We start from the raw sequence: 26500 nt of genomic DNA on the forward strand, positions 1-26500 counted from the left end.
GAGGGGTAAAGTTTTTCAGAGCTAAGAAGACTGCAGTCATTTCATTGACATTGATGTGTTTGGCCTTCAAGGATGGGTGCCACTTTGCTTGAACCTTGTAAGATGCCATTGTTGCACCCCAACCTGAATCTGAGGCATCTCTATGCATTACTTGGGTTGAGGGGGTGGGCTGAAGTGGAAGCCCTGGGTTTAGCTGGACTTGTTGGATCCACCAGCTGACTTCTTCCTTTTAGACAGGGGAGGAGGGGAATTACCTGTTCCAAGTGATTCAAGTGCTGGGACCAAATGTTTGAGGTTCCACTGTAGCTTGTGCATATGCATTCTGGCCAGTGGTAGCACAGGGATGGTTGCTGGCATTAAGCCCAGGAGTTGAAGGAACTGCCTTGCAGTTACTGTCAACAGTGTAGGATCTCCTTGAAGTCTGGGACAGTAACTTGTCCTGTGGGAGAAAGTCCTTCATTTTGTCCGTTCGGATTCTGCAACACAGAAAAATCTTGTCCTGGTCTGAGTTCAAGGAGGACTTTGGAACGTTGAGGGTGAAACCTAGATTCTGCAGAAGGGACATTGGGAAGTGCAGATGATTTGAGGGGGAATCTTTTGACTCTGCCAGTATTAGAATGTCGTCCAGATAGGGGTAAATCTGAATTCCCTGAGTTCTGCAGAAGGCAATGACCACGGATAGGCATTTTGTGAATACTCTGGGGGCAGTGGACAAACCAAAGGGCAAAGCAGTAAATTGGAAAGGAGAAGACCACCCAGAGAAACGCAGTAATCCTGATGGGTATGTGTGGGGTAGGCCTCTTTTAGGTCCAAGGTGGCCATGAAAGCCTTGGCTGGTATAAGAGGCAACAGGGTGGGAAGGGACATTTTGAAGGTGGGCACCTGAAGGTAAACGTTTAGGAAGGAGAGGTCCAAGATGCGTCTCCAAGGGTATTTCTTGGGGGACCAGGAAGAGACGGGAGTAGAAACCTTTACTTTCCTCTCCTGAGGTAACAGGTTCTATGGTACCAAACCTCAGCAGGTCCGTCAAGACCTGTGGAAGGTGATGTTGCTGTTTTTTGGGAAGGGTATGGGATGCCTCTCCTGGGTTTTTTTTTCTTTCCACAAGATGAAATATTCTTTTTAGATTATGGATGGTACCCACTGGTCTGTGATTATGGTTTTCCAGGTGGTGAGCCATGCTGAGAGTGGAAGGTGGACAAAGAAGTCACGCATTGTTGGGGCCTCCTCTGTCCTGAAAGGGAGGCCTGAGCTGAGGATGCGGGGCAGCAGGTCTGGACGTGGTGGGTCTTCTTGCACCGCTTCTAGATCTGGAAAGAGGAGTACCAGACAGAGTAGGATTTCTTCTTACAAAGGTGGCTTTAACAGGGTAGTTTCTGTAGCACTTGGGAATGAGGGACACCAGTAAATGTTTTATGTCCTGCAATTCCTTACTTTATTTTTTGCAGATTCTTAAGATCTGCAGATTGTTTTCCAAAAAGGAAATTGTGCTCCAGGGGGGCATCCAAGATCTTTGACTTGAAGTCTTCTGGGATATTCTGAAGTCTCAGCCAGGAATATCTCCCGAGGACAGAAACGGCTGCTAAGCGAGCAGATGCTTCTGCAGCATCATAGCTGCATCCAATCAAGTGTCTGACTACTTGTGTAGCCAGAGTAAGTTTGGAGGAGATGTCAGCCTTAATGGGGCAGTCAGGGATAGAGACCAGCATGGAGGAGGCTTGAGAGACCAAGTCCAGAGCATACTTAAGTCATGTGCAGCTGATAGTTAATGGCTCTGAAAGCAATATGGAGGAGGTGCATACCTTCTTACCAATCCTAGCCATAAATCTGCTGTCTTTATCGGTGGGTAGGAGTGAGGCGGAGGGAAGCAGCCTGGATTGCTTATCAAGGTAGGTGGCAATCACAGCAGGGTCTGCCAAGGATGGTTTGACTAAATTTCTGCACCCTGTAGAAGTGCTCTGTGTGCAGGTGGCTGTGAGTCTAAGGCCTTACATGCAGAATTGGAGGAACAGCAGAAGGGGAGGGGGGGGGGAATTCAACTTGAAGCTCATAGTACCTCTCTTCTGGGTGTCAGTCATTTGTGAGGTATCCCATTTGAAATCTTTCATTGTGGTGATGGTCTCACCAAATGTAATATCCTCAGGGGGTGAAATCCCCCTCAACAGATACCACATTAGGAGCTATTCCTGGGGAGATTAAATTTGGGAGGTGTTAGACGAGTCCTCAGAGGAGGAAAAGGATGCATCATGCTCTTCTTCCCTAACCTGAAATTTGGGGGGGGGGGGGGGGCTGAAGCAGGACTAGGTCTGAGCAAAGATAGAATAGTGGAGGAGGAGGCTGAAGGCCTACGAGCCATAAAGGCTGGCATCAGGGAAGAAGTGAAAGACTGCCAATCGTAGGCCTTCTGCAGTGGAGGAGGCATGCTTGACTTTTTTTTTTTTTTTTTTTTTAAGCCGGGGTGGACATTGGAATTGGCCTGGAATCAGGTTTAGTAGGAACAGTATCTGAAGTCTGGATCCTGGTCGGAGGTACCACAGACACTGGTTCCCCCTCGACCTTGACTGTAGTCTGTGTAGGCTCCGTGGACGTGCCAGTCGTCAGCTGAAATGCTTCCCCAAAGGTCGTTGTTGAAGTCTACTGCTTTGCCGGGCACCCCTCAACTCCTAAAATCGGCAGCAGGCAGGGCATCCGGTAATGGAGCTGCAGGCAAAGGCAGCCTAGGGAGCTTGGGATTCTTATGCGGAGGTTCTGATGCGACCTCCAAGGCAGGATCCATTCTTAGGGCTAAGTGCTTAAGGCATTTTTTTCTAAGTAGAGGTTTAGTGCGGACAGACGGCTGCATAGGGTCTTTGGCACAAATGATTGACAAATGGAGCATGCAGAATGGTTGTGCTCCCGGCCTAGGCAAAGAACACATCATGGGCATCTTTATGGGGAATCTGGCACCCACATTGGCATTTACCCTTTTTACCAGACATCGGCTATAAATTGCTACAACAAAACCAAGCCTAAGCAATAACAATCTGGTGCGAAAGAGAAAATCAAATACTCAACGGGTTACTTAGCTTTACTGACACGTCTGATGAGAAAGAGCAAACATACGATATGTCGGTCTGCGGCTGAAAAGTTCTGAGGATTGTGTATGCAGACATTACATTTAAGGCCCCTGGTTTATGGCCTTGTGTGTGACATTCCACGCAACTGCTGAAGCTTTTGTATAGGAGCAGACGTACGAGTCGCCTGAGGGCAGGAAATACCACAACTAGAATACTGCAACACAGGAATAGGACACGCTATGTTATTTGCTTTTTGTGCTTTTTTTTCCAACCATTATGCCCATTTACAGTTTAACCCTGGTCATGAAGTTGCCCATCTATTCTCCATTACTAGGATGAGTGTGGCAAGGCGGTCATCTAGGGAAAAGAATTCAGTGCATTTTAATTCTGTTGCTTTAATTCCTGCCCTAAAACACAATACATGTCTACAGATGACTGGGATTGCTATGCTTTCCTCTCAGAGTACACACCTTCTTAGAAGTGCCCATGAAAGTTATCCTGCAGATGCAGCTTGGCAGAGCAAAGCACACTCCCCTGGCCAATACAGTGTCTGGCACTGCAGCAGAATGAATTACCTCCTTGCCCCACAACTGTTGAGACCGCCAGCAGCTGTCCTGTCCACACTCATCACATTCTCCTTCTGCAGAATCGCATGTCATTTCACGGTCATATGGGCCACACTCTGGGATTTATCACTCCATAAAAGACTGCTGACAAATTTATACATTTAGGTCATTCATCTGCACCAGACTTTCTAATGCAACTATGACTAAAACCATAGAGGGTAATCAGTAGGTTTATCCCTGGTATACAAAAATCAATGGCTCCACTTTTAAAGAAAAAAAAGAGAGTCAGGGAAGGCAATGAGAGAAAAAACATCTGCAATAGATTTGCCCATATTTGCTTGACTTTTCTTCATCCCATTTAATATCCATTACTAATTTAGTTCAAGACTAAAGTTAATGGGAAATTTTGTAGACTTTAAAATCTAAATGGCACATTAGCAGAAGTCTTGCAAACTATCTTTAACATTGAGATCATTAAACAATGGTTACAGTTTTAACAGCTGTTATCCATTCATCACCACCACCAGGGTCCTCTCTCTCTCGACTACAGCTGCTGCACAGACCGCTGTGGTCACCATACAGGCTGAATCTCGAATGATTGCTCCTATGAAAAATTTTACTGTTCAGGAAATGTCAATTAGCTATTTCAAGAGAAAGATGAAAAAGTGCAGATGTTTCCCATTAACAGAGGAATCTATACTACACAGTCAGGCACGTGACTAGTTACAGTTCAGTACAGTTAAGACGGCCTGCATCAATGACTGCTTCAATTCACGAGCTGAGCATTTTCAAAACTAAGCAAGGAGGCTTGCCTTACCTCTCACTTTCATCAGCTGCCTTCTCTGCTTCTTCAAGCTTCAAAAGGGCTGTGGATAACCGTTCTTGGGCGCGGTCTAGCTCCTCTTCCACCAGCTGGATTCGTCGATTTAATGCAGCCACATCAGCCTCAGCCTGTGGAAAAACAAACACGATTAACGGTTACATTCAAACTGGGCATAACATTTCACTTAGCACTGTGCAAAGCATTGAGAGCTTAATGCTGAGCCACTTATGTTATAAAAAAATGAATAGGTTAACATTAATGCAACTTTAAAACCAAGAAATGGCGATAAGCCATTTTACAGACCTCTTACAGCTTATAACATTAAATCAAAATGCACCAAGTACACTCATTCATTCAGAGGATGCCTTAGCGTATTACACAATGGCTTTGGTTAACTGCTGCAGTTGAGCACTCATGAATGCATTTTCTTTTATACAGAAATGCCAGTACACTTCCCTGGTTGGCAAGTCTTAAAATGTTCCCTATGACCACATCACTTGAAGTCTACTAGTAGACAACTGGTTCATAACCTCTCACTGTTAGGATAACGAAGATGTTGCAGATGCAACTAATGGGTAATGTCAGAATTATACACCCCTTCCCATCTCTCAAAGATATTTTGCAACTTCAAGCTCATAGAAACAGACTCCCTACAATTTCACAAAATATGCAGCCATGTTACTGACCCCATACTTTCTCCATTCGCTTCCTACATGCTGGGGGCAAAAATGTGAAGGAATTCCTGACCTCTAAGTGATGATGATACCAGACTAAAGATGTTCAGTAAGAAAACTTGTGCGAACTTGCCTTAACACTACCTCTGTTAGAAGTGGTTCATCAGACCTCCCTGCACATACCATGAGCCAAGCTGGTCAGTAAAGCTTTCCCAGGCTGCAGACTACTGTGGCCCAAACACTGGTATGTAACCACAAACTAAACTCCAGTTTATAACTCTGCAAAATTATTTCCTTAGATCACATGCTAGCTGTACAGATGCAGTCTATGACAGCACGTCAGAAGGGGCCAAAGTCGCTACTGTTCTTGTGGAACACACCTTGGAATCAGGCGAGCCTGTCATTCATAATGCACTTTGAGAAAATTTTGGGCCCCCCTGCCACCTTCCTTACCATTTTCTTTGGATGGGGTGGAATGAGTTAGCAACGGCCAACATGACTTGATGGGGTGTGCGAAATGTAAACTAATACACCCATGTTGGCCAATCCTGCTCATCTACCCTATCACTGGCTCTTCCTTTGGAGCAAATGAATGGAGACCCCCCACCCACCAATAAAATTTGCTAGGAAGTCAGGAGTGTTGTGGTCCTGCCACAGCTTCCACTGTAATGCCTTGGATACCAGCGACTCAGTGTCATTACTGGTACTGCGGCTGCAGTAAAGTTGGTCATGGTGGAGTCCTCTGCATCCTAAAGGTGGTGCAATTCAGCAGGATGGAATGACTACACCCCCCCCCCCGTAGCTACAAGTGTTCATTCCCTCTCCTGCAGCCCCTTCAGATGCCTACGTTACAGAAAAAGCATTAGGTCTATAAATAGGAAAGTACCTATTAAGATCGCTTGCTGCTCTCAGTGAAGGATATAAAGGTGTACTCACTGCATCCAGGAGTGACACGAATTAGACATGCTGCTTCCTGCCAAGCATGCAGTTAAGTTTAAAAATAAACTTAAATTTGCACTGATGCAGCGAGATGGCACATGCAATCTGTACTTCTGATGGGCATGGCCACCCTCCTTGAACAGTCTGGTATACAACATAACATGCAGGATTTTTAGCAAAGAGCTTTTCAAGTAGGCCCTTACCACACACACAAAAGTTAGTAGTGATCGTCTAAGGTACATTCCGTACAAGTTTTGCTGTACTGCTACAATCAAACTGACGCTGGTGAAACAAAATGGGTCGGACAAAAATCACCATATCCAAACAGAAATTGAAACTTCCTTACAAAAGCCTGCTAAAAACCTGGTGCACTAAATGAAAACAGGAATAAAACTGACTGGGGGGCATATGCCTACTCTTGGGTGGGTCTGCAATGTTAAGATGTCTCACTATGAGCACACTTACAAAGCAATGAGCAGTTTGCTGGGACTCATGAAACTTGTAAAACATGTCAGACTTTATTGCAAGAACAAAACTTTAAGAACCTGGAAAATGCAAAAAGATGGAGTCAGACAATTCAGGGACTAAAGTACTAACTAGACAACAGCTACGTAGAATTGAAAGGATGCTGTGAATCCAGTGAAGATGCAACAGGGTAACGTGAACCTAGTCTGGCCACAGGCAGGAATGACTGATTAGAAATTAATCATCGCATAATAAAGGAGCATGTCCAGACTGGGTATTCTTTTGCAATATCACTCCTGGCAGATGCCCTCCCCAGTAATGTTACTACACAGTTACATAAAATGCACTAAGCTTTGCTGCTCACTTGCATGCCAGAAAATCTTTGACTTCAGGTGAACAGGTTTGTACTAGTCCTCTTACTCTACGCTAAGTACAGAAAGTAATTAAATGCATCTTTATGGGAAAACCAAGTGTGACCAACATACCGAGTACAAGAACGGATGCGTCATGTACAACATATATCATATGTGGTGTAGTATAGCCTGAGATCAGACGACGCATCACGTACAACACTGATCTTGCATGCTGTAGGTATTACATTTGTAACTCCTCAATAAATAACCAGTAAGCACTTAAGCTTGGTGGAGAGAGAACAGTTGCTACAAACAGTGGGAGCAAAGGGCAAAATATTTTGCGTGGAATCCAGTAGGAACACAGGCTATACTACTTTCTGAAGAAAGAAGAATAAAAATCTCCAGGGGATACTTTTGAAACTGGGACCACCAACTGACACGGGACTCAAGAGCAGGCAAATGCTCGTTTCCCCATCTCTGCAGAGTAACAAGGGACTAAGGACTGCTCCCTCCCTCAAAAAACAAAACAAAAATAACTCGGATGTAGTAGCCACAAACAATGCATTTCAAACGACCTTTGCTAGAACACTAGCACAAACAGGGAACACCACCACAATATATGAAATGGCTCAAATGTAATTTAAAACATTTCTTTTAAGAGACAACATGCTTAAGCACCATCACTACACCAAAACAAACAGTCATTACACTGGGCACTGGAAGCACAAGTGGGAATAAACACAATCCGAGTACACTGTGTAACTAGAACAAGTGCAAACAATTAAGAGTCCAAATGAAAACTTACAGCTTAAAGTCACGACAGACTGCATTAAGAATAATCCAGCCCTGAATTAGATTCTTCCTTTTACAGCTAGTTGGAGGGGTACACAAGTGCTTCCCAGTTTGTAATGGCTAATCATAATAGGCAAATGTGCAGATCTAATGTGAGCTCGGGTCTAGGATGAAATCAACGATCCATCGCCGATGCTAATCTATCCAACATTTGTTGACCAGGTCAGTCCCACTAGGCTTGCAGAATCTTTTCTAGGGAAGCCCAACATAGTACTTAACACTACAGAAAAGTTAGCCAGGTACAGAGGAATTTCTTAAATTCTTTTTCAATAAGTGCTGTAGGATCTTAAGTCCATCCAAGATGCTACCAACTTGAGCTGAGGGGTCCTCTGTTTAGACCCTCATCTAAATGATTATGGTAAACTCAGGAGTGCATCACCCCCTGTTGTTGCACTGTGTTGTGAGCAATGGAAAATGAATCCAATAACATGGAGTAGGAAATAGAACCCACAGCCATTCTGCTCTTCCAGCACCAAAGGAGCATGTACTACCTACTGAGAACTACAAGACAAAAACCTTGAACTTTGAAACACATCTACCTTTTTGTCACCCACTAAAAAGCTTCAAAATCCTTCAGGGTCAGATTAGCAAAACTGCAGTGACAAAGTCATTCCAGAATAACAGAGCTACAAAAAAAAAGGTAGAGAGACTAATGCACATAATAAAATTACATTTACCACCAGCGGACACCCACGATTCTCTGCACCATTTTTGTCTTCGATAATGCTCCAAAGCACTGAATAAGAAGCCAGAAAGACTCCAGGGTCTATACATACACATTAGTGTGTGTAAGTCTACACACACCAGAGAGAGTGTGTACATCATACACAGACAATTTACATATATATACATATACACACACACACACACACACACACATATACACACACACACACATATATATCACATACACACATACACACACACATATATATCACATACACACATATATATATATATACATACATATACACACAAGATATACAGACATACAAACATGTATTTAATGTATTTATACATGCTGTGCATACATTACTGATGCAGACAACAGTTGTACATTCCAATACAAACCCAACATGCGGTGTAGTGGCGTGGTTCTGCATTCAAGGAACCACCCACGAGATTCCATGAACCTGTGCAGGTGACTTTAGTACCAGTACACAACTGCTGGAGTACAACTATAAACCTACACCATACAAAAACTACACAAAGCCACAGCTGAAGACTTTTTCCAAGGAGGAGGCTATGCCGTGGGAAAGTTACTTTAAAATGTATACTTAACACGCACTGTACATCATGCCAAATTTGAAATAAAAACATTTAATTGATCTGCCAGATTCCCCTTGTTTTGCACACTAGTGTCACATCCTCAAAACAGCTGCCCATGACAAGTTCACAACCCCTGCACTTAGTAGCTTGCCCTAAATCAACAAAATTATCAGCTGATTTTAGTTGCTGCTTTAGGACTTGGTTCTGAACTCATAACAGACTAGTTCATTGCAAAGCGATTTAGATTTGTAAAATTTGCAGATTGTTTTTTTTTTTATTTACAGTTTGCATACAATACATTTGGAACAATGAAGTTTGGCACTGAATACCCAACTTTGTACACAGTCACATTTATTAACCAGTCACGCTCACTGGATATGCAGCCCGTTCACTGGATATGCAGCCCGTTTTCAGGCATTACACCTTTGCATTTACGATTGGTTTAATTCACTAATTTTTAACACAAGGAGCAAGGTTTAACATGTGGGTACTGAATCAAGAGACCATGAGGGTTGGTGCCTATATGCCTTTAAAAAGGAGCATGTATGGAATGTTAATGGACTGAAAGTGGATCTTCCCCCGGATACATCGAAGGAGAGAATGGGAGACTGGTGGGCTGAATAAACTGCAGAAAGAAGAGGTAAACAGGAAACGAATCTGGCAGGAGCACATTGGGATACTGCAAGCTTCAGGACAAAGACTGAGTGGGAAAATTTCTGGATCAGAAGCGGTTCAGTTCACTGGTGCAGGAGTGCACCAACATACAAAAATTACAGAGGTAGCCCTAACCAGCACAGGTGGACTTATGAAGTCCAGGTGAAAGTGGTGTTAGGCAGTCATATTACTGTACAGTTTGGAGAGGGAGAAGGTAAAGAATGTCAAATCAGACCAAGTACAGTTGTGTACACTTGCCATAAACGTAGATGTTAAGAGTGAAAGCGCCTCACTGAATACCGGCGGACTGGCGACCAGCTTAATGTCGTCGGCAGTTTTGGACCTATGTTGTCTCTGTCTTTATCCTTACTTTTTTGGAATAGCGGTAGTCGGATGGTTTGACGAAGCCATTTCAGAGTACACAGAATGAGTATGAAATTAATAGTTTGGGCGTCGAACAAGGCACAAAACCGACGAGGGACATCGTGGTCTGGGCCTAAACAAGGGATGCAGTAGGAATGAAAATCTGAGGTATTTGCTTTCCACAGGCAAGACCATTGTTAACTTTTACTGACCTCTTAAGGAGCAAGAAAAAGGATCCCCAACTGGGTACAAGTTTTTTTTGAAGACTTTGGGTCAAACTCGAAAACGAAAATTTCAGAAGTCTGATGACCGGCACTTGCGAACTGCTTCTGCTTTGGGCACTGCACGGCAAGAAAGACTGATGTAATGGCGTTGGCTGCATGTTTTATACCCCCCCCCCCGATGACGTAATGTCATGGAAGAAGACAGCATTCGACACGGAAGCCTGAAGACTCTGGTAATTAGGCCGGCTGAGGGCTACCTGCAGGCAGATAACCCAAATGTGATGACTGCAACAGTGAAACACAAAGAACATCAGTGTGAGATTTTAGGAGAGTGAAGTATGAGGTATGATAGCAAGTTAAAGATGGGCGAGGACTTTGGGTCAGGGATAGGGTAGAGTCAGTATTACAAGAGGTGAAAGGCAGCAGTAGTGAACCAGGAAACACCATACAGGAAGTTAACAGTACAGCAGGGGCACAAAACACAAGGGAGTTGGCAGGTAGGATCAAGAAGAGATGCGGCCTTTTAGGCATAGAACGAACGGAGGAAGGGAAGGGAAGAACCTGGCCAGGCTGATAATAGATGGAAGTCAAATCTAAGCAAAGACAGTATGTGAATCATACAAGACTAGGAAAAAGCAGAAGTACTGAACAAATAACTTATTTCATTTTTGCTGCCATAGTGGGAGGTTGTCAAGTTACAGCAAGAACAGTGGACAAATGATAAACAGAAAGGAGGTGGAGAAGAACCAACTGACCTTAGAAAGGTCAATGTAAAGGACCAGATGCACTGCTGCTCTCGGTTCTCAGTAAATCTGGACACGAGGCTAGTAGACTCCTGCAAGATCTTCAGCAGATCAGCGTGTGCAGTGCAAAGGCACCCAAGGACTGAAACAGGAAGCAATGCATCCTTACAGCAAGGGAAGCAGGAAAAATCCCAGGAACTACTCGCCAAACAGTAGGGGTAGGGAAAATCATTTAAAGAATCTTGTGGGAAATACTGCTGGCTTTTCCCCTGAAGAAAATGTTCAGGACAGCAATCCGCATGGACTCGCAGCACAAATGGCTATCAAGTTAAACTAATTGCAGTTTTATTACTAGGTTACATACAAGTGGCCTTGAAAAGGGCAGTACTGGTAGATATGGCCTAGTGACTTGAGGCCTGTGACGCACTCCTCCACAGATGGCTCACGTGAAAGACTGGTATGACCACGGCTAAGGAATGGCACTGATGAATGGTTGAAGGTAGGACAGAGAACTGTAGTGAGAGGGACAACGTTGGATCAGAAATGTGACAAAGTACAACAGGCATTAGAAGTCCTCCAGAAAGGTGTGCAATACAGAAGGCAAAGGATATGTTTAGAAGCTACACATGCTTACCCCTCCTACTGTCAAGCAAACTGACATAGCCGTTAATCTGTCATGTATTATCCGCATTTCCATGCCAAATATTCCTTTACTGCAAAAGAAATATTTAAAAGCTGCAGCTGCTAAAAATGCAAGCCCCCTGAAAAGCATAGCAACATTAAGTCTTCTCTAAAAGCAGAACTTGTGTTTTTCATCCCTTTTGACGTATAACCTGTCACATGTGCCAATCCACAAAATCAACAGCACAGAAATAGTAAATACATACAAAGTGAAACATCAGCTAACCTAATGCAACTAAACCACCACAATGGTCCTAATCTTAACCATGAAGAGGTGAACAAAAGGAGCCCATCCTGGACAGGATGTCTGTACATCCCTGAACACTGATGTACACTCATCTGAAGACCACAATTTCATGCACCCTTCATGCTATGAAACGGCAGAGCAAAGAGCAACAAAAACAGTACTTCCAAGCCAGAAGTACAGATCACCACCTTGAGATAAGAAAAGGATAGTTTCAGAACAAAGTCACAAAATTAAACTTCATTTGGGACATGAGAAAAATACTTCATTAGACGTTGCCCGTTCGATTCTCAGAGCGTCTGTGTGGCGACATGCGTGAATGGGCGTTCTTTCGTTGAAGGTTGTGCATTAGGCCCGGCAAGCCAGCACGTCAAAATCTACTGCCAATCATTAGCAGACCGGAGTTCTGCTGTGGCGACCCCTAACCGGGAAAAGTCGAAAGAAAGAAACAAAGGATTTTGGTCAAATGAAATGACTGCAGTCTGCAAAGCAACGTCACAAAATTATTCCAACAACAGGGGGCGGAGGTGGTAGCTGCAAGATTTCATCTGTAAAGCAAGCATCCTGGGTAGCTCTAATTCTCTTTCTGCAGGCTTTGTACACACAAGCATACATTTTTCAAGTTATCCATTCATCCAGTCTATTGGTTATTTCCACTAAATGCAACCACCTGAGGTTGAACTCTGTAGATTCACTACCCATGTCAACTACTGCAATAGCTACATAACTGAGGGGCAGACAGAACAGCAGAATGAGGAACACTGCCACCTACATGAAAAGGTATTCTGTATGTATGGAATAGCAGCTTTACAACTAAAACTTTTCAGAAGGCCCAGACCAACATTTATACACAAAATGACTACTTTCCACTTAACTCCGTTTATTACCAAGTTTGTTTTCCATTGAAAACTAATGTTTTAGTTCTGTCAAAATCTTTTTTGTTATTCAGTGTTTGTCTGACTTGCTCAACAGAAAACTGAGCTTGCTTAAAAATACACATGCCCATAACAGTCAACCTTCCATCTCCAAAACATAGAATACTGTCTTTCGTAACGTGAAACAAAATGTGGAACACTAACTGCTTCAACTAGGAAACTCATAAGATGGTTAAAATGTGCCACGTTTTACTTGCAAGTTCATTTGCTGGATTAATATCCACCGTAAACAGAACTGAATCATCTCAGTAAAAACAATTCTTAATACTGAATGCAGACAGATGGTTTCAATGTGGAACTTAAGGTGCATGAACTTTAAGAGCCAAATACGGAATGTTCCTCTCAATGAGGTACACTTGAGAGGTATGCAACAAGCCTACCTCATCTCTCCAACCCCCCTCCATGTTTTAAGGGCACCCAGAATGAAATAAAGGAAAACTCTTAAGGCTCATTTATTATTAGGATCTGTAGGATTTGACCCACAACAGATTAATTTAACAAAAAAAAACAAAAAACAAAAAAAACCAAAAAAAAATTGTATATCTATCTATATAGCTCTTCTATGTGCACCTTACTTAAATAGCACAGAATGTCTGCGGCAGACAGATCCGTCAGGGGACTGAAGAATTAATGTTGCCTTCAGGTTTATAAAAGTATTAGTAGCAGACATTCCTTCAGGGGAATAAATAGCTTTCAAGTGCTTCCTCTATCACAAGCCTCCCCAAAGCAAAACAAAGAACTCCTTGTACACACACAAGGTGGCAGTTTGCCTACTGAAGGCCTGTTTTAGATTATCCTTGCTCCGAGGAATGTCTGTAGCAGTCTCGGCTATCAAAGGAATCTCGCATTCCAGCAGACTACGGGAAGGTAGTCTCTGGGGGAAAAGGACTCTGTGAATTCCACACCAGGTTGATGAAGCATTGTGCCCTACGATCAACGTTTTGTTAAAACAGAAGACAAGCAGGAAATTACCTTAATATAAACACACTCTTACTTTACACACTGCATTACACCCACAAGAAAAAAAGATACAGAAGTATCTACATGAATGACATAACTCTGCAACACATTCACTTAGAACACCAAGAAAAAAAAAAAACTCCATAATTAGAGCACAGTTACAGGAAAAGTGAAAATTAACAAGGGAAGTTTAAGAGGGAACTAAAGCTCTTTTAAATAAACTCTAAAAAGAGAATACATATCACAATGAACTCTGTATAGGCCTAGTTATATAAACAAAACTGGGATCATATTCCCTACTACTTTAGTATGCTGAAGTGGTCAGAAAGGTTTCTGAACACTGGATGAAATCAAACTGTAGCATAAGATTATGTTTAGTACCTACATACTCAGTATGGTTGGGTTCTTCAGTATGGTTAGACTCTTACACTTAAAACATCCTCTCAGGAGCAAGTCTGGTGGGCACCACTCCTAAAGGCTTTGTTACGTTTATCCCCCCTACTGATTGTGTGGGCCATCACTTCCCTCAGTCTGCCCCCCCATCACTGGAGGGTAGTCAAAGCAGCCACCAATGCAATTTGATTTTGCACTTTGGGCATCTCTCTCCAAAGTGCATGCCCCGCCCCAGGGTTCAGAGTACAGTAGGTATGCAGACAAGGGCATGTCACTTGCTTTCATTGGCAATAAAAAATTGTAAGGCTGCCCCGCACCCTCTCCAAGACTGCTTTTCTGTATTATTGGAGATCTCCACTTATTTTACCACTGGAATAAGCACCTAGACATAGACCCCCACCCCCCAAAAAAAAAGCATGCCAGCAGAGCTGCATTATTCCTCCCTTCCCTCACACCACTTCCAACATGTATTCACAGCTGCTATTCAAAATCTGATCAGATGGCGCCCCCTATGCCATCAAAAAAAGTACAGTTGTGTATGCTTACCATAAATGTAAATGTTAGTGTATTCACTGTTGCAGTCATTACATTTGGGTTATCTACCTGCAGGTAGCCCTCAGCCAGCCTGAATACCAGAATCTTAGATTCCTGCGTCGGATGTAGTCTCTTCTTCCATGACTCGGGGGTATAAAACATGCAGCAGACGCCATTACATCAGTTTCTTGCCCCAGAGGTCAGGTGCCCCCACAATGGGAAGCAATTATATATTATGTTACACCTCCATCAAAAAGCAAATACACCAGAAAGATTAAATATACCAGACAAGAAAGGTAGAGCTACGAGAAGTCAGGGGGCTGGAGGGAGTGTAACCAGGACTGCAACAGTGAATACACTCAAACATCTACATTTATGGTAAGTGTACACAACTGTACTATGTCCTTCGCGTTTCACTGTTGCAGTCATTACATTTGGGTTAATTCCCAAAGCTAAGGAAGGGAGGAGGAAATTAGAGAGCATTAGGACCAGCTATTAAGCCATGCAAGACTGCAGTGGCAAAACCAGCTCTGGATTATGTGTTACTGCTTGGTGAAGGCAAATACTCAGCTCCAGGTAGCAGCTTCTAGGGTGTCCCTGGTAGGGACTCCTCTGAGGAAGGTTGTAGAGGTAGATGCAGCCCTGGTGGAATGTGAGCTAATCTCCTGTGGGGTAGGTTTTCCATGGTGCTTATGGCAGAAATGAATGAATGGGCTATCCATTTAGAAATGGTTTGCTTTGAAATGGCCTTCCCCTCTGCCCCGCAGCAAAGCCAACTAGCAGCATTTCAAATTTTCTGAGAGGCTTAGTCCTGTCCAAATAAAATCTAAATTGTCTGTGCACATCCAAAAAGAGTGCAGCATTCTCCTTTGTTTTGTGGATTCGGGAAAAAAGTAAGCAAATGAATGGACTGATTTAGGACCACACTAGACACCACCTTGGGCATAAAAGAAGGGTTGGTCTTGAGGGAAACCCTGTCTGCATGGAAGATCATGAAGGGCTCCACTGCCATGACGCCCTGTAATTCAGACACTCTTCTTCCTGAAGTGATGGCTAGAAGGAAGGCCGTTTTCCAAGAAAAGAATTTTAACTCTGCAGTTGCATCTCATTCAAATGGAGGGAGTGAGCTTTTCCAATACAAAATTAAGGTCCCAGGCTGGAGTAGGGGCTTGCCGGGGGGGGGGGGGGTCTTACATTTTTGGCCCCTCTGAGGAATTGCTTAGCAGGGGGTGAGAGAAGAGGGGTGGTTCAGTATTATAATGTGCTGAAATGGCAGAGGCATGAATTTTGACGAGAAGGATAGGCCCTTGTGGAGCATTTCTGTTAAGTACTGAACATGAGGTAAGCTGGGCATTGTTGTGCCCATCCCAAGAGTCTGGCTCCAGGAACAGTATCTTTTTTCCACTTTTCAGCATAAGACTTTCTAGTACTAGGCCTCCTTGCTTCCAGAATGACATCTAGCATCTGCTTACTGAGGAATGCTATTGGAGAGCTCAAGGAATTAGCCAGGCTGCAAGGTTCAGGGTTTGAAGCCGAGGGTTAGGAATCTGGCCCGGGACAGCTGGGAAGGTGTCTGAGGTAGGTGCCATGGCTTCAGCAGTATCATACTGCACAAGAGGGGGTACCAATGCTGGCGTGGCCAGTCTGGTGCAGTCAGCATTGTCCTTGGCTTGTCCTGTTTGATCTTTAGCAGAACCTTCGAGAGGAGAGGCAGAGGAGGAAAGGCAAACAGAGAGGCTTTCCCACATAAAAGGACAGGGCATCCACTTTCCAAGCTGGACTGTGGGGAGTCCTTCTGCAGAATTTGTCCAACTGGTAGTTCAGAAATGGACCTGTTTGCCTCCCCTCAGGAGTCCCCCCATTTGTTCAAGAGGGTTGAATATTTTTGGTTCCAGTTTCCATTCGTGTGGGTCCATGAGATTTCTGCTTAGGAAGTCTGCCAGTGAATTTGGCTTGCCTGGCAGGAATTGAGCTTGTAGGTGCACTTGGTAGCTGAAGGCTGTGTTTCACAGAGCCATGGCTAGTCTGCAGAGAGGGTACGAGTGGGTTCCCTCCTGCTTATGTACCACTACATAACTGTGGTGTTGTCTGTCTTTACCAATAATTGTCCTGGAAGGATGTCTGGGAATTCTTTACAGCGAACATTTCTTTTTGGTTGATACGCAGGTGCATCTGACTCTGGTTCCACTTGCCCTGAATGTACTGCCCTGCCAAGTGAGCCACCCATGCATAAATAGTCTGATGCATCTATTAGGGTTTGGGCAGCAGGGGGTAAAGTGAAAGGGAGCCCCTTGTGGTAGCAGGCCTCTGTCCACAAGAGGAACTCTGTCTTTATACAAGGAATGATAGGAATCATTGATTCTAGGTCCTGAGAACGTTGACGCCATAGGCTTTTTAGATACCATTGTAGTTTCCTCATATGCAGTCTTGCATATGGAATTAGTAGAATGTAAGAGGCCATGAACCCCAGGGTTTGCAGAATTTTCCTTGCAGATAGCTGGGTCTCCTGCAACCCACTCAGTTTACAAGGGTGACATGTTTTGATAAAGTTCCTGATCTTTTCTAGCAGGCTCTCACCTCTCGGCTGGGACTGCCCCGCACTGTTTGCCCTCGCTATGCTCGGGCTCTCTACGCTCCCCTACCCTACCCCCCAATTCCCACCCACTGCCACATCAACTACCTTTAGTTATCCAGACTCCTCCCCCACACTCAATTGAACCACACCCCCTAGCAACAGACACACCAAATCTCCTCCTAGCCCATCCCCTTTCTTTCACCTTACACTTCAGATACATCCCTACCCCCTATACCATATCTCCACCCTCCTAACTTACCCTGGTATTACACCTACACTTACACCTCTTGTACCTCCTCTCACATCTACCTCACCTACATAATTTTACTATCCTTACATAAGATTCTCTCCTAAATTTAAAACCTACTACTCTCAATATGTCCTTCATGCACAAACTGGCTCTCATTGTATTCACATCATCTCTCTCTTTACTTCACCTCTCCTCACCAAGCTCTTATCTCTCACACACCACCATCTTCACCAAGCTCTTATATCTCACACATCACCATCCTCAACAACCCCTCACTTTAGCTTCCTCCGAATCTACTCAGCAGTCTGGTCCAGTCTGTACACCAACAATCCAATCATACAGTCTAAATTAATAATCCTTTCCACACAATACTATACCCAACCCTATTCAGTATCAATCCAAAAACCAACATTTTCCTCATCCAAAATCCTACCTCCCCCATCCCATTCTACTTCTATGTGGTGATATTCACCCTAATCCCAGCCCTTCTCCCACTTCTCAACATGGACTGACAAAAAGTCCCTCTCCTTCACTAACAGTAACATCCAAAGTATAAGAAATGAAATACCCCAACTACATGGATGGCTAAGCCATCACTGAAACCTGGCTAAAACCATATAAGAGAGAGACACAATTTCTACCCCCAAACTACTCCTAAGGACAGGCTACGCAAAAAAGGGGGGGCATAGCCCTACTATATCCAAACACCTTCACAGTGATTCCCTACTCTAAGACTTCTCCCACCTTCTCCAATGAAGAATTACTCATTTCCTTCCTAAAACTAAACAATCAAAAGAACCTATGTATCATAGTTATATATATCCCACCAGGCAATAACATTCCAGTTTTAGAAGACATCCTTGCCTGGACTGCCAACATAAAAAATGAAAATCATCTTAGGCGATGTCAATATTAACTGGTCAGACATCAACAAAACATCCTTAGGCTTAAACCTTCATACCTACACTCAACTAATCTCAGATATCACAAGACCAAACAAACAAAATAGCAAAGGTACAATTCTAGATTGGATCATGGCATCAGACCCTAGAAATATCTCCACCTCAGGTATACTCCCAGACAGTATCAGTGACCACTCACCAGCGTTTATGGTATGCAAGTCCACCAACATACCAAACTTACATCAATACAAGTATTCCATAGATCTATCCAATTTCTCCCCCACAGCTCTCAATGAGGTATTGCACAAAATCAACTGGAATCCCTTAAAATCTCTCCCCCTAAATGAAGCAGTAGAGTCCTTTAACTCCACATTTCTCAGGACCCTTAATACTCTAGCTCCCCCCCAAAGACTGGGAGGGGAAAAAAAAAAAAAAAAAAAAGAGTAAAAGCTAATCATGCTAATTAGCTTACCTTGACCACAAAACAAATCATGGCCTCTAGAGAAAGTCTGGAAATCCTGGCAAAAATAACAGATTCCAACCTGACTCTATACAAAACTTCACAATCAAGCCAAACTATTAGTTACTAAAAATAAAACAGAACACTTCCAAAGAATCCAACATTACCATAACCCAAAAAATTTTTGGGGAGCAGTCAATGCCCTTTTACACCCTGGAACACCATAATCCATCCCCAAACCCTGACAAACCACCCTCCGAGCTAGCCTCACTAACTCATACTTCATAGAAACCATCAATAAACTTACCACCTTACCTCCCATTGACACAAATCCACCAAACAGCAATGCATTTCATCCCCACTCCACTTCTATTCCTACTTTTTCTCACTCTCCTATAACCACCTCAACCATAAAACAACTTAAAACCATGCACTATTGCCCCTGATAACCTACCTGCTGAATTCCTACAACAATCAGCCTCATCAATTGCATATCCCATCAGCATCAATAGATCTATCCAAGAATCATGCATACCAGATATCTGGAAAAAAAGCATATATTCTCTTCTACTTCATAAAAGGTGGCAACTCTTGACATTTCTAATTTCAGACCCATTGCCATACTCTCCCCCATTTCAAAAATACTCGAAAAATGCATCCAAACCCAGCTACTCAAATCACCTAGTCACACAACTGCTCTCCCCCACCCAGTATGACTTTAGACCAGGACATAGTACCAACACTGCCCTTATCTCATTCCTAGGCACTGGTTAGCAGAGCCCGTGACTCTGGATCCATAGTATCTGCAGTCTTTCTCGATCTCTCAAAAGCATTTGACAGTCTCACACCCCCTCCTACTATTCAAACGAAACAACGTTAACCTCCCTCTACTCTCCAGTGGTTCTCTACCTTACCAACAGGCAACAGTCTACCATCTGGCAACACTGCTTCTTCCCGTTCATAAATACCAAAACAGGTGTACCCCAAGGCTCCATATTAGGACCCCTCCTCTTCAGTATATTTATCAATAACTACCATACTAGTCAATATGCGGATAACTCCACTATCATCTACTCCTCCAAATCTTCCTCCCTACTACAACAGCTTACCAAAGAAGCTTTTTCCTCCACTGAATCATGGATGTCCCAGAACCATCTAGCCCTAAACCCCAACAAAACAAAACTCATCTTTATTCCAACCAAAAACTTCCCAATAAATAAATCAGAACTCACTGTTAAGTCCCAAAACAAAACTATCAGACGTCATCCCCAGCACTAAGCTCCTTGGTGTCACCATTGACTACAACCTAACCTTTGACCTCATATCCATAACATCAAAAAAAAAAAAAAATCAGAAACTAGGATACCTTTACAGACACAACCACCATCTTACTCCTCTGGCAAAACAAGCTCTCATCTCAGCATACTTGCTTCCAACCCTCCTATATGGTGCACCCATCCTTACAAACCTACAATCCTCTCTAAAAAAAAAAAAAAAACAAACTAAATTAATGCTACAACAAAATAGCCAAATTTACCACCGATACTAAATTCTCCACCCATCATTGTACTATACTGCAAGAACTCAACTGGCTTGAACTCCCCCACCATCTAGCATATCTACAACTTACCATCGTCCACAAACTTATTTCCCTGATGCATGTCCATTCCTCACTATTATACTGACCATCTACCACCCAAACCGGCAACTTAGATCTAAAAATAAACTACTACTAAAATGTCGACAAACCTAAGCTTTCTGCTTTCTGATTAGGAACAATCTTCTCCCTGGACTTGGAGCAATCACTAATCTCGTTACCTTTAAAAACTCACTTAAATCTCGTCTCGTCACACAATGGATATGTTCCTGTAGCTCTACCAACAACCCTAAACCCTGACCCTCGCAACTTACTATCTCTTCTTCCCCCTATACCACTCTGCCTTCCCCCTATACCACTCTGCCATACACTTCTCTCTAGCTCGCCTCTCTCTTCCAACACAATCTCAGAATGTCAGCCTCTCTCTCTGCCTGTCACCTCTGGAGATCTCACTCTCACCTCATTGTATAAAAATAAATAGTTGCTAGGTCCCAAAATGTCTGTTATTCCCTGTATCGTTTATAATGTTGATTACATAGGATTACTGTATTGTCTTTAAAATTTGTCTGTTCAGACAACTGTAGAGCTTTTCTCCACAAATAATATTATATATATATATATATATATATATATATATATATATATATATATATATATATAAATAAAACTGTGGAGCTAATTTTCTATATATAACTGTGGAGCCTTTCTCTCTGGGCCTCCACTGAAAATGGGTTTGTCAGGCCCAGTGGACTTTCAAATGCAAAAAATAAATAGGTTGTCAAAACTTTTTTCTCTGGAGTGAGGAAAGCCATCTGGGAAGTTGTGTTCAAGCTTGCTCCCAGGAATACTACCTGTTGGCAGGGTACTGAGATTTTCTTTTCATTTATGGTGTACTCCAGTGACTATAAAAGCTTCTGTACAAATGCCAGATGTTTTAATAGCAAGTCCTGGCTTTTTGCCGGAATCAGACAATCGTCCAGGTATGGGTAATATTTGAATATTTCTCTGCCTGTAAAATGCAATGGTTGGAGCTAGACACTTTGTGAATACCCTGGGCGCAGTAGATAAACCAAAGGGAAGTGCACAGAACTGTTAATGCATGGAGCCTGCCCTGATGCGTAGGAATTTCCTGCAAGATTCGCTTATTGGAATGTGTAGGTAAGCTTCCTTTAAGTCCAAGGTTGCCAACCAGGAATCTTTGCCTAGCATAGGAAGCAGATGTTGACGTGTTAGCATTTTGAATTTTGGGATTACCACAAAGGTGTTTAGAATAGAGAGGCCCAGGAAAGGACGCCAGGAGCAGTCTTTTCTAGGTCCCAGGAAAAGTCTTGAATAAAAACGTTGTACCCTTTCTCTAAGTATCGGAGCTATTCAACCTGACCCAGCAGGAGAGAGAACCTGCTGTTGAGCCTCTGCCCACTGATTTGGGGGTAGGTCTGGCCAACCATTTGGGGTCGGTAGGGTGTGGAAGTGGAATCTGTATCCTTGGGAAACTATATTTAAAACCCATTTGTCCTGGGTACTGAGTTCCCAGTTTTTTTGCATGCAGGGTGAGCTTCCCTCCTAAGGGAGCAGGCAGTTTAGCAGGGCTTGGGAGGGTTAAGTCATAATGACATTTTTCCGTAGGGGGAGGTCTTACTACTTCCTGCTCTGAAGTGTACGCCCCCCCCCCCCCCCACTGAGACTAACTTAGGTGGTCTGCTGTTCCTGGGTTTGGACTGAAGGCTGGAAGAGCCTGGAAAGGACCAATTCTTTGAAGGCAAATGCCTACTAAATCTGGGAGGCTGTACTTGCAGGAAATCTTTAACAGCTTGCATAGATTTAGCTTTTTCCTCCATCTTTTTGTGGACTTCTGCTTTGTTACCAAACAGGTGGGCTTGGTTTAAGGGAGCACATCCAGTCATTTAGCTTTAACATGATCTGGCAAGTTTTGCTCCTTAAACCAAGCATGCCCTCTAAGTACAGACCTAGTGACAGCAGCCCTGCAAGATGCTGCTAAAGAATCAAAACCACATTGCAAATTATGTTTACGGACTTGTTCAGCAGAATGCATTAAATCCTGCAATTCTTTGTGTTCAGCAGTCAGGAATAAACATTTTCTGTTTAATTAGTCCCATAATAAGCTGCTGGTACTTTAACATATGGAACTGGCAATTTAAAGCTCTAATGGTCAAAGTAGCAGAAGTATATACCTTCTTACCAAATCTGTCTAAGGCTCTAGAATCTCTATCAGAAGGGGTAGGATTTTTGGCAGCAGTAGATTTAATGCCCTTTGGACCTTGGGAAATAGTCTCTGGATCCGCAGTAGGATTCTTGAAGAGGAACTTGTGATGAAAGTCAAGTACTCTTAATACCAGTCAGGTTTTCTGGGAGCTGGAGGTAAAGTGTCTGGGGACAGGCTAGATTCCAAGAAAGCATCATCTACAATGTCCAGATCAGGAGGGCTAGCTAAAGGCCTGTGTTGAGGAAGGAGCAAGAATTCCCCAAGCCTCCTTTTGGAGCTTTCCCAGTGGAAATGCTCCCTAAGAGTGTGCAAGGTTTCACCAAAAGAAAAATTTCTGGAGGGGAAGCAGAGGGAATGGAATCCTCATCAGAATCCTCCTAGGTAGATAAGGGCAAATCCTGGTGATGAGAAGAAACAGAAATATCAGAATCCTGATCAGAAGAATCCGAAGGAAAAATCAGTTCTAGGTCTCGGAGGGGGAAGGCTGGCTTCCCCTAATTAAAGCAATAAGGTCTTCAGCCATTCTAAGCATTTGTTTTTTTAGGCATATGGGCCTGACCATGCAGTCAGGACGTCAGTTTTCTAGGCATGGGTCAAATTTTAGGCCTGGATGAAGACTGAGTCTGTTTAAAATGCAAAATGCAAGTCTGTAGGCCTGAATACACCCTCAGAAGCCTGTGCCTGCACAGCGGCTCCGGAGCCATCCAAGGTAGACATCTGCAAGTTCCATAGATGAAGCATCTCGGGGCATACTGCAAAAGCACCAGAGTACCGGCGAACTGGCGACAATAAACAGAAGCGTCGTTGGCAGTTTTGAACCTATGCAGTCTGTCTTTATCCTTATTTTTTTTTTCCAGAATAAATCGGAAGTCGGATGACTTACCGAAGTCATTTCTGGATAGCTATACAGAGTACCAAAATAATTTGCTACAAAAACAGACAGATGACGAATAGTTCGAGGGTTGAATAAGGCACAAAACTGACAGTGAGGGACATTGTGGTCTGGGCCTAAGCAAGGAATGCAGTACAAATGAAAATCTTAACGAGGCATTTGCTTAAGACAATTGTTAACATTTACGGACATGGGTTAAGAGCAAGAAAAAGGATCCCCAAGGTGGCCCTTGGCTTTTTTGAGGACTTAGGTTCTGAAACTTGAAAATGAAAATTTCAGGAGTCAGCCAACTGGCACTTGCGAACTGCTTCTGTTTCGGGCACCGCATGGCAAGTAAGACTGATGTAATGGCGTCGGCTGCATGTGTTATACCCCTGGCAACCTGACGTCACGGAAGAGACAGCATCCGACGCAGGAATACAAGACTCTGGTATTCAGGCTGGCTGACTGCTACTTGCAGGCAGATAACCCAAATGTAATGACTGCAACAGTGAAACATGAACATCTGGCTATTCAATATCCACTTGGAAGTGCTCCATCTACACTAAAATGTTGTCATCCTGGCCATCACTGTATGCCATGTACTGCACTGCAGACCACCAACTAAAAGCCATCATTACATGCCATGTACTTGCAGTGCAGACCACACTAGATCAAAATTGGGATAATGCATTTTCAGAAGACCAGCAAAACTCCACTGGAGACACAAATACTCATTCCATTTTCTCTCTCTGCTCCTTTTTCCTCCACACTCCCCACTCTGGCAGCATTATAATACATTTATTGCATGTAGGTGCAGTCACTCCCCTCCAAGCAGGTACAATGCATGCTGTGCTGCCAGCTTCCACTAGGAGGCGCTGTGGATGCTACTGCAGTTCTATAACCTTCACCTCCTTCAAGGCGAGTTGCTACATGTGAGCATAGCCATCATGACCACACCTCCAGCAGGCTAGAGGTATTCCCAAATACAGGTTTCAAAAGGAAATCCAGTATCTGAACCAGTTAGCTGGTTAAACTTCTATACATGGAACTCCTTTATCTGCCAACATATCTTACATAATTAACTCAGATCTCTTGTAATTGGAAATTAGCGAGCGAGACAGCGACAGTGCGAGACAGTGTAATTATATTTTAAAATTATGTACTGTTTTGCTTCTGTACCTCAATCTTGTAGCTACACAAATATAACAAAAGTACAATTTTAAAGTGCATGATGATTGTGTGCATTTTATTATGTGTATGGAACTTCTGTACAGGCCTCAACTTGAAAAGGTGTCAAACAGCTTAGTGTGCTGCCCGTCAAACCGAAATCAATAAAATAAAATTTCAGATTTAAACAGCCAGCCAGCAAATGCAGTGGGAAAATACAAGGAATAGAAAGATCCTTCCAAGCCACAAGACCTACAGTTTAAACACAGATTGACTGATAGATGTACAAGACCTATGCGATCCCAACTTACAGGATATCCTGGCCTTGTAATGCTGCCTGCATTCACCTTAAGAGTCTCCAAGGAAGCTTTCCATCTTTCTGTACAACACAAATGCAATTAATTCCAAACCAGCTTTGTAGCCATTTGTTATATATATGTCAGCTTTTATCCACTACGTCTACACACATGTAAAGCCCCAAGCAATCTAGGACTCTGTCCTCAACAGATCTTGTCCCCTCTCCTCCAAAAAGATACACAGATTGTGTTTTGTTATCAACTATCACACACGACCCAAATGTCTTCAGCACTGAGAGTCAAGAGGGGTTGCTATACACAGCCATGAAGGGATTCTGGTCCTGTTCTTTGCCACCCTGTGTCAAAACTCTCATCCTAATACGACGAGGATTTTTGGTCATCTTCCTTAACAAGGAGTCTGCCAGCACTTAGTGGGTGGACCCAGACCCCAAATGTTCCCAGGACAATCAATAAGCTGCTGAACTGTACCATGGCAAAATGAGAATTTAATCTTAATATCACTTGCGAATCTGGCATACGTATTGCTAAGGGCTGTACAATACCAGCCCTGCGACACTTCCAGCTACAGCGCCACACACTGCTTGGCAGCACTCTTCACATTGTTGCTGCAAACCCTCAGCTTCTGCTAGAAGCCCCAACAGCAGGATAATCTGCACCTCCCCTTCCTCCTCCCAAAATGGGCAAATCAGTAGCAACCACTCAATCATTTGCACCCCGGGATGCAAGTCAAACAAGGGTCACCTAAGTTACATTCACAGCTTTATCCCTCTATGCCACAGAGCTGAGAATACTGCACACATTTCTCACAGGATTCCTTGCAATTAAAAACAAATTATGAACAGAAAAGCAAACTTTGTGACTTCCAAAACTGCACAAAGAATGTACAGCTGTGTAAAATCCTTACTGTAACAGTACATGAGCTTTTCACTCTTGCAGTATTCTTAACATGAGAGATGCCCTACCAAGGGTGGCTCAATGTCTGGCCAGTATACCAAAACCTTTAGGTTAATGATACAAAGTAAGTCACACGTATGCTCCCAGTGCAAGGCATAAAGGTGACATCTGGATGCATCTTCAGAACTGAGAGCCCCAGGAGGAACACCAGACCTAGGACTTCAGAGAGTAACATACAGAGGAACAAAACACCAGGGAAAGGAGGGAGGGAATGAATACTGCAACAGTGAAGAGAGACATCTACTGTTCTGGTAAGATTTTACACAAGTGTACTATGTCCTTCCATTTTACTGTTGGCAGTATTCTTAACATGAGGGAGAGTGCAAAAGCTCATGCCTTGTGAAGGGAGCATGTTGTGTGGTGTATGACTTAACAACTTAAAGGCTTTGGTATACTGACAGGACATCCGGCCACCCTTGCCATGGGATCCCTCATGTTAAGAAAAGTATAGT

General features: G+C 43.4%; 1 protein-coding gene across 2 annotated transcripts in view; it reads right to left on the reverse strand.

Annotated features, from left to right (window-relative positions):
- Nucleotides 1-26500, reverse strand: part of LOC122817652 (tropomyosin alpha-4 chain) — a 540823-nt gene that overhangs the window by 23864 nt on the left and 490459 nt on the right. For both annotated transcript variants that reach the window (XM_044090713.1, XM_044090714.1), the window contains one exon: nt 4440-4573. In XM_044090713.1, the coding sequence (XP_043946648.1) occupies nt 4440-4573 (134 nt within the window). The remainder of the gene's footprint in view (nt 1-4439; nt 4574-26500) is intronic.

The sequence above is a fragment of the Protopterus annectens genome, chromosome 13.part0, assembly GCF_019279795.1.
Source record: "Protopterus annectens isolate FY-2018-M chromosome 13.part0, PAN1.0, whole genome shotgun sequence".
NCBI lineage: Eukaryota > Metazoa > Chordata > Ceratodontiformes > Protopteridae > Protopterus > Protopterus annectens.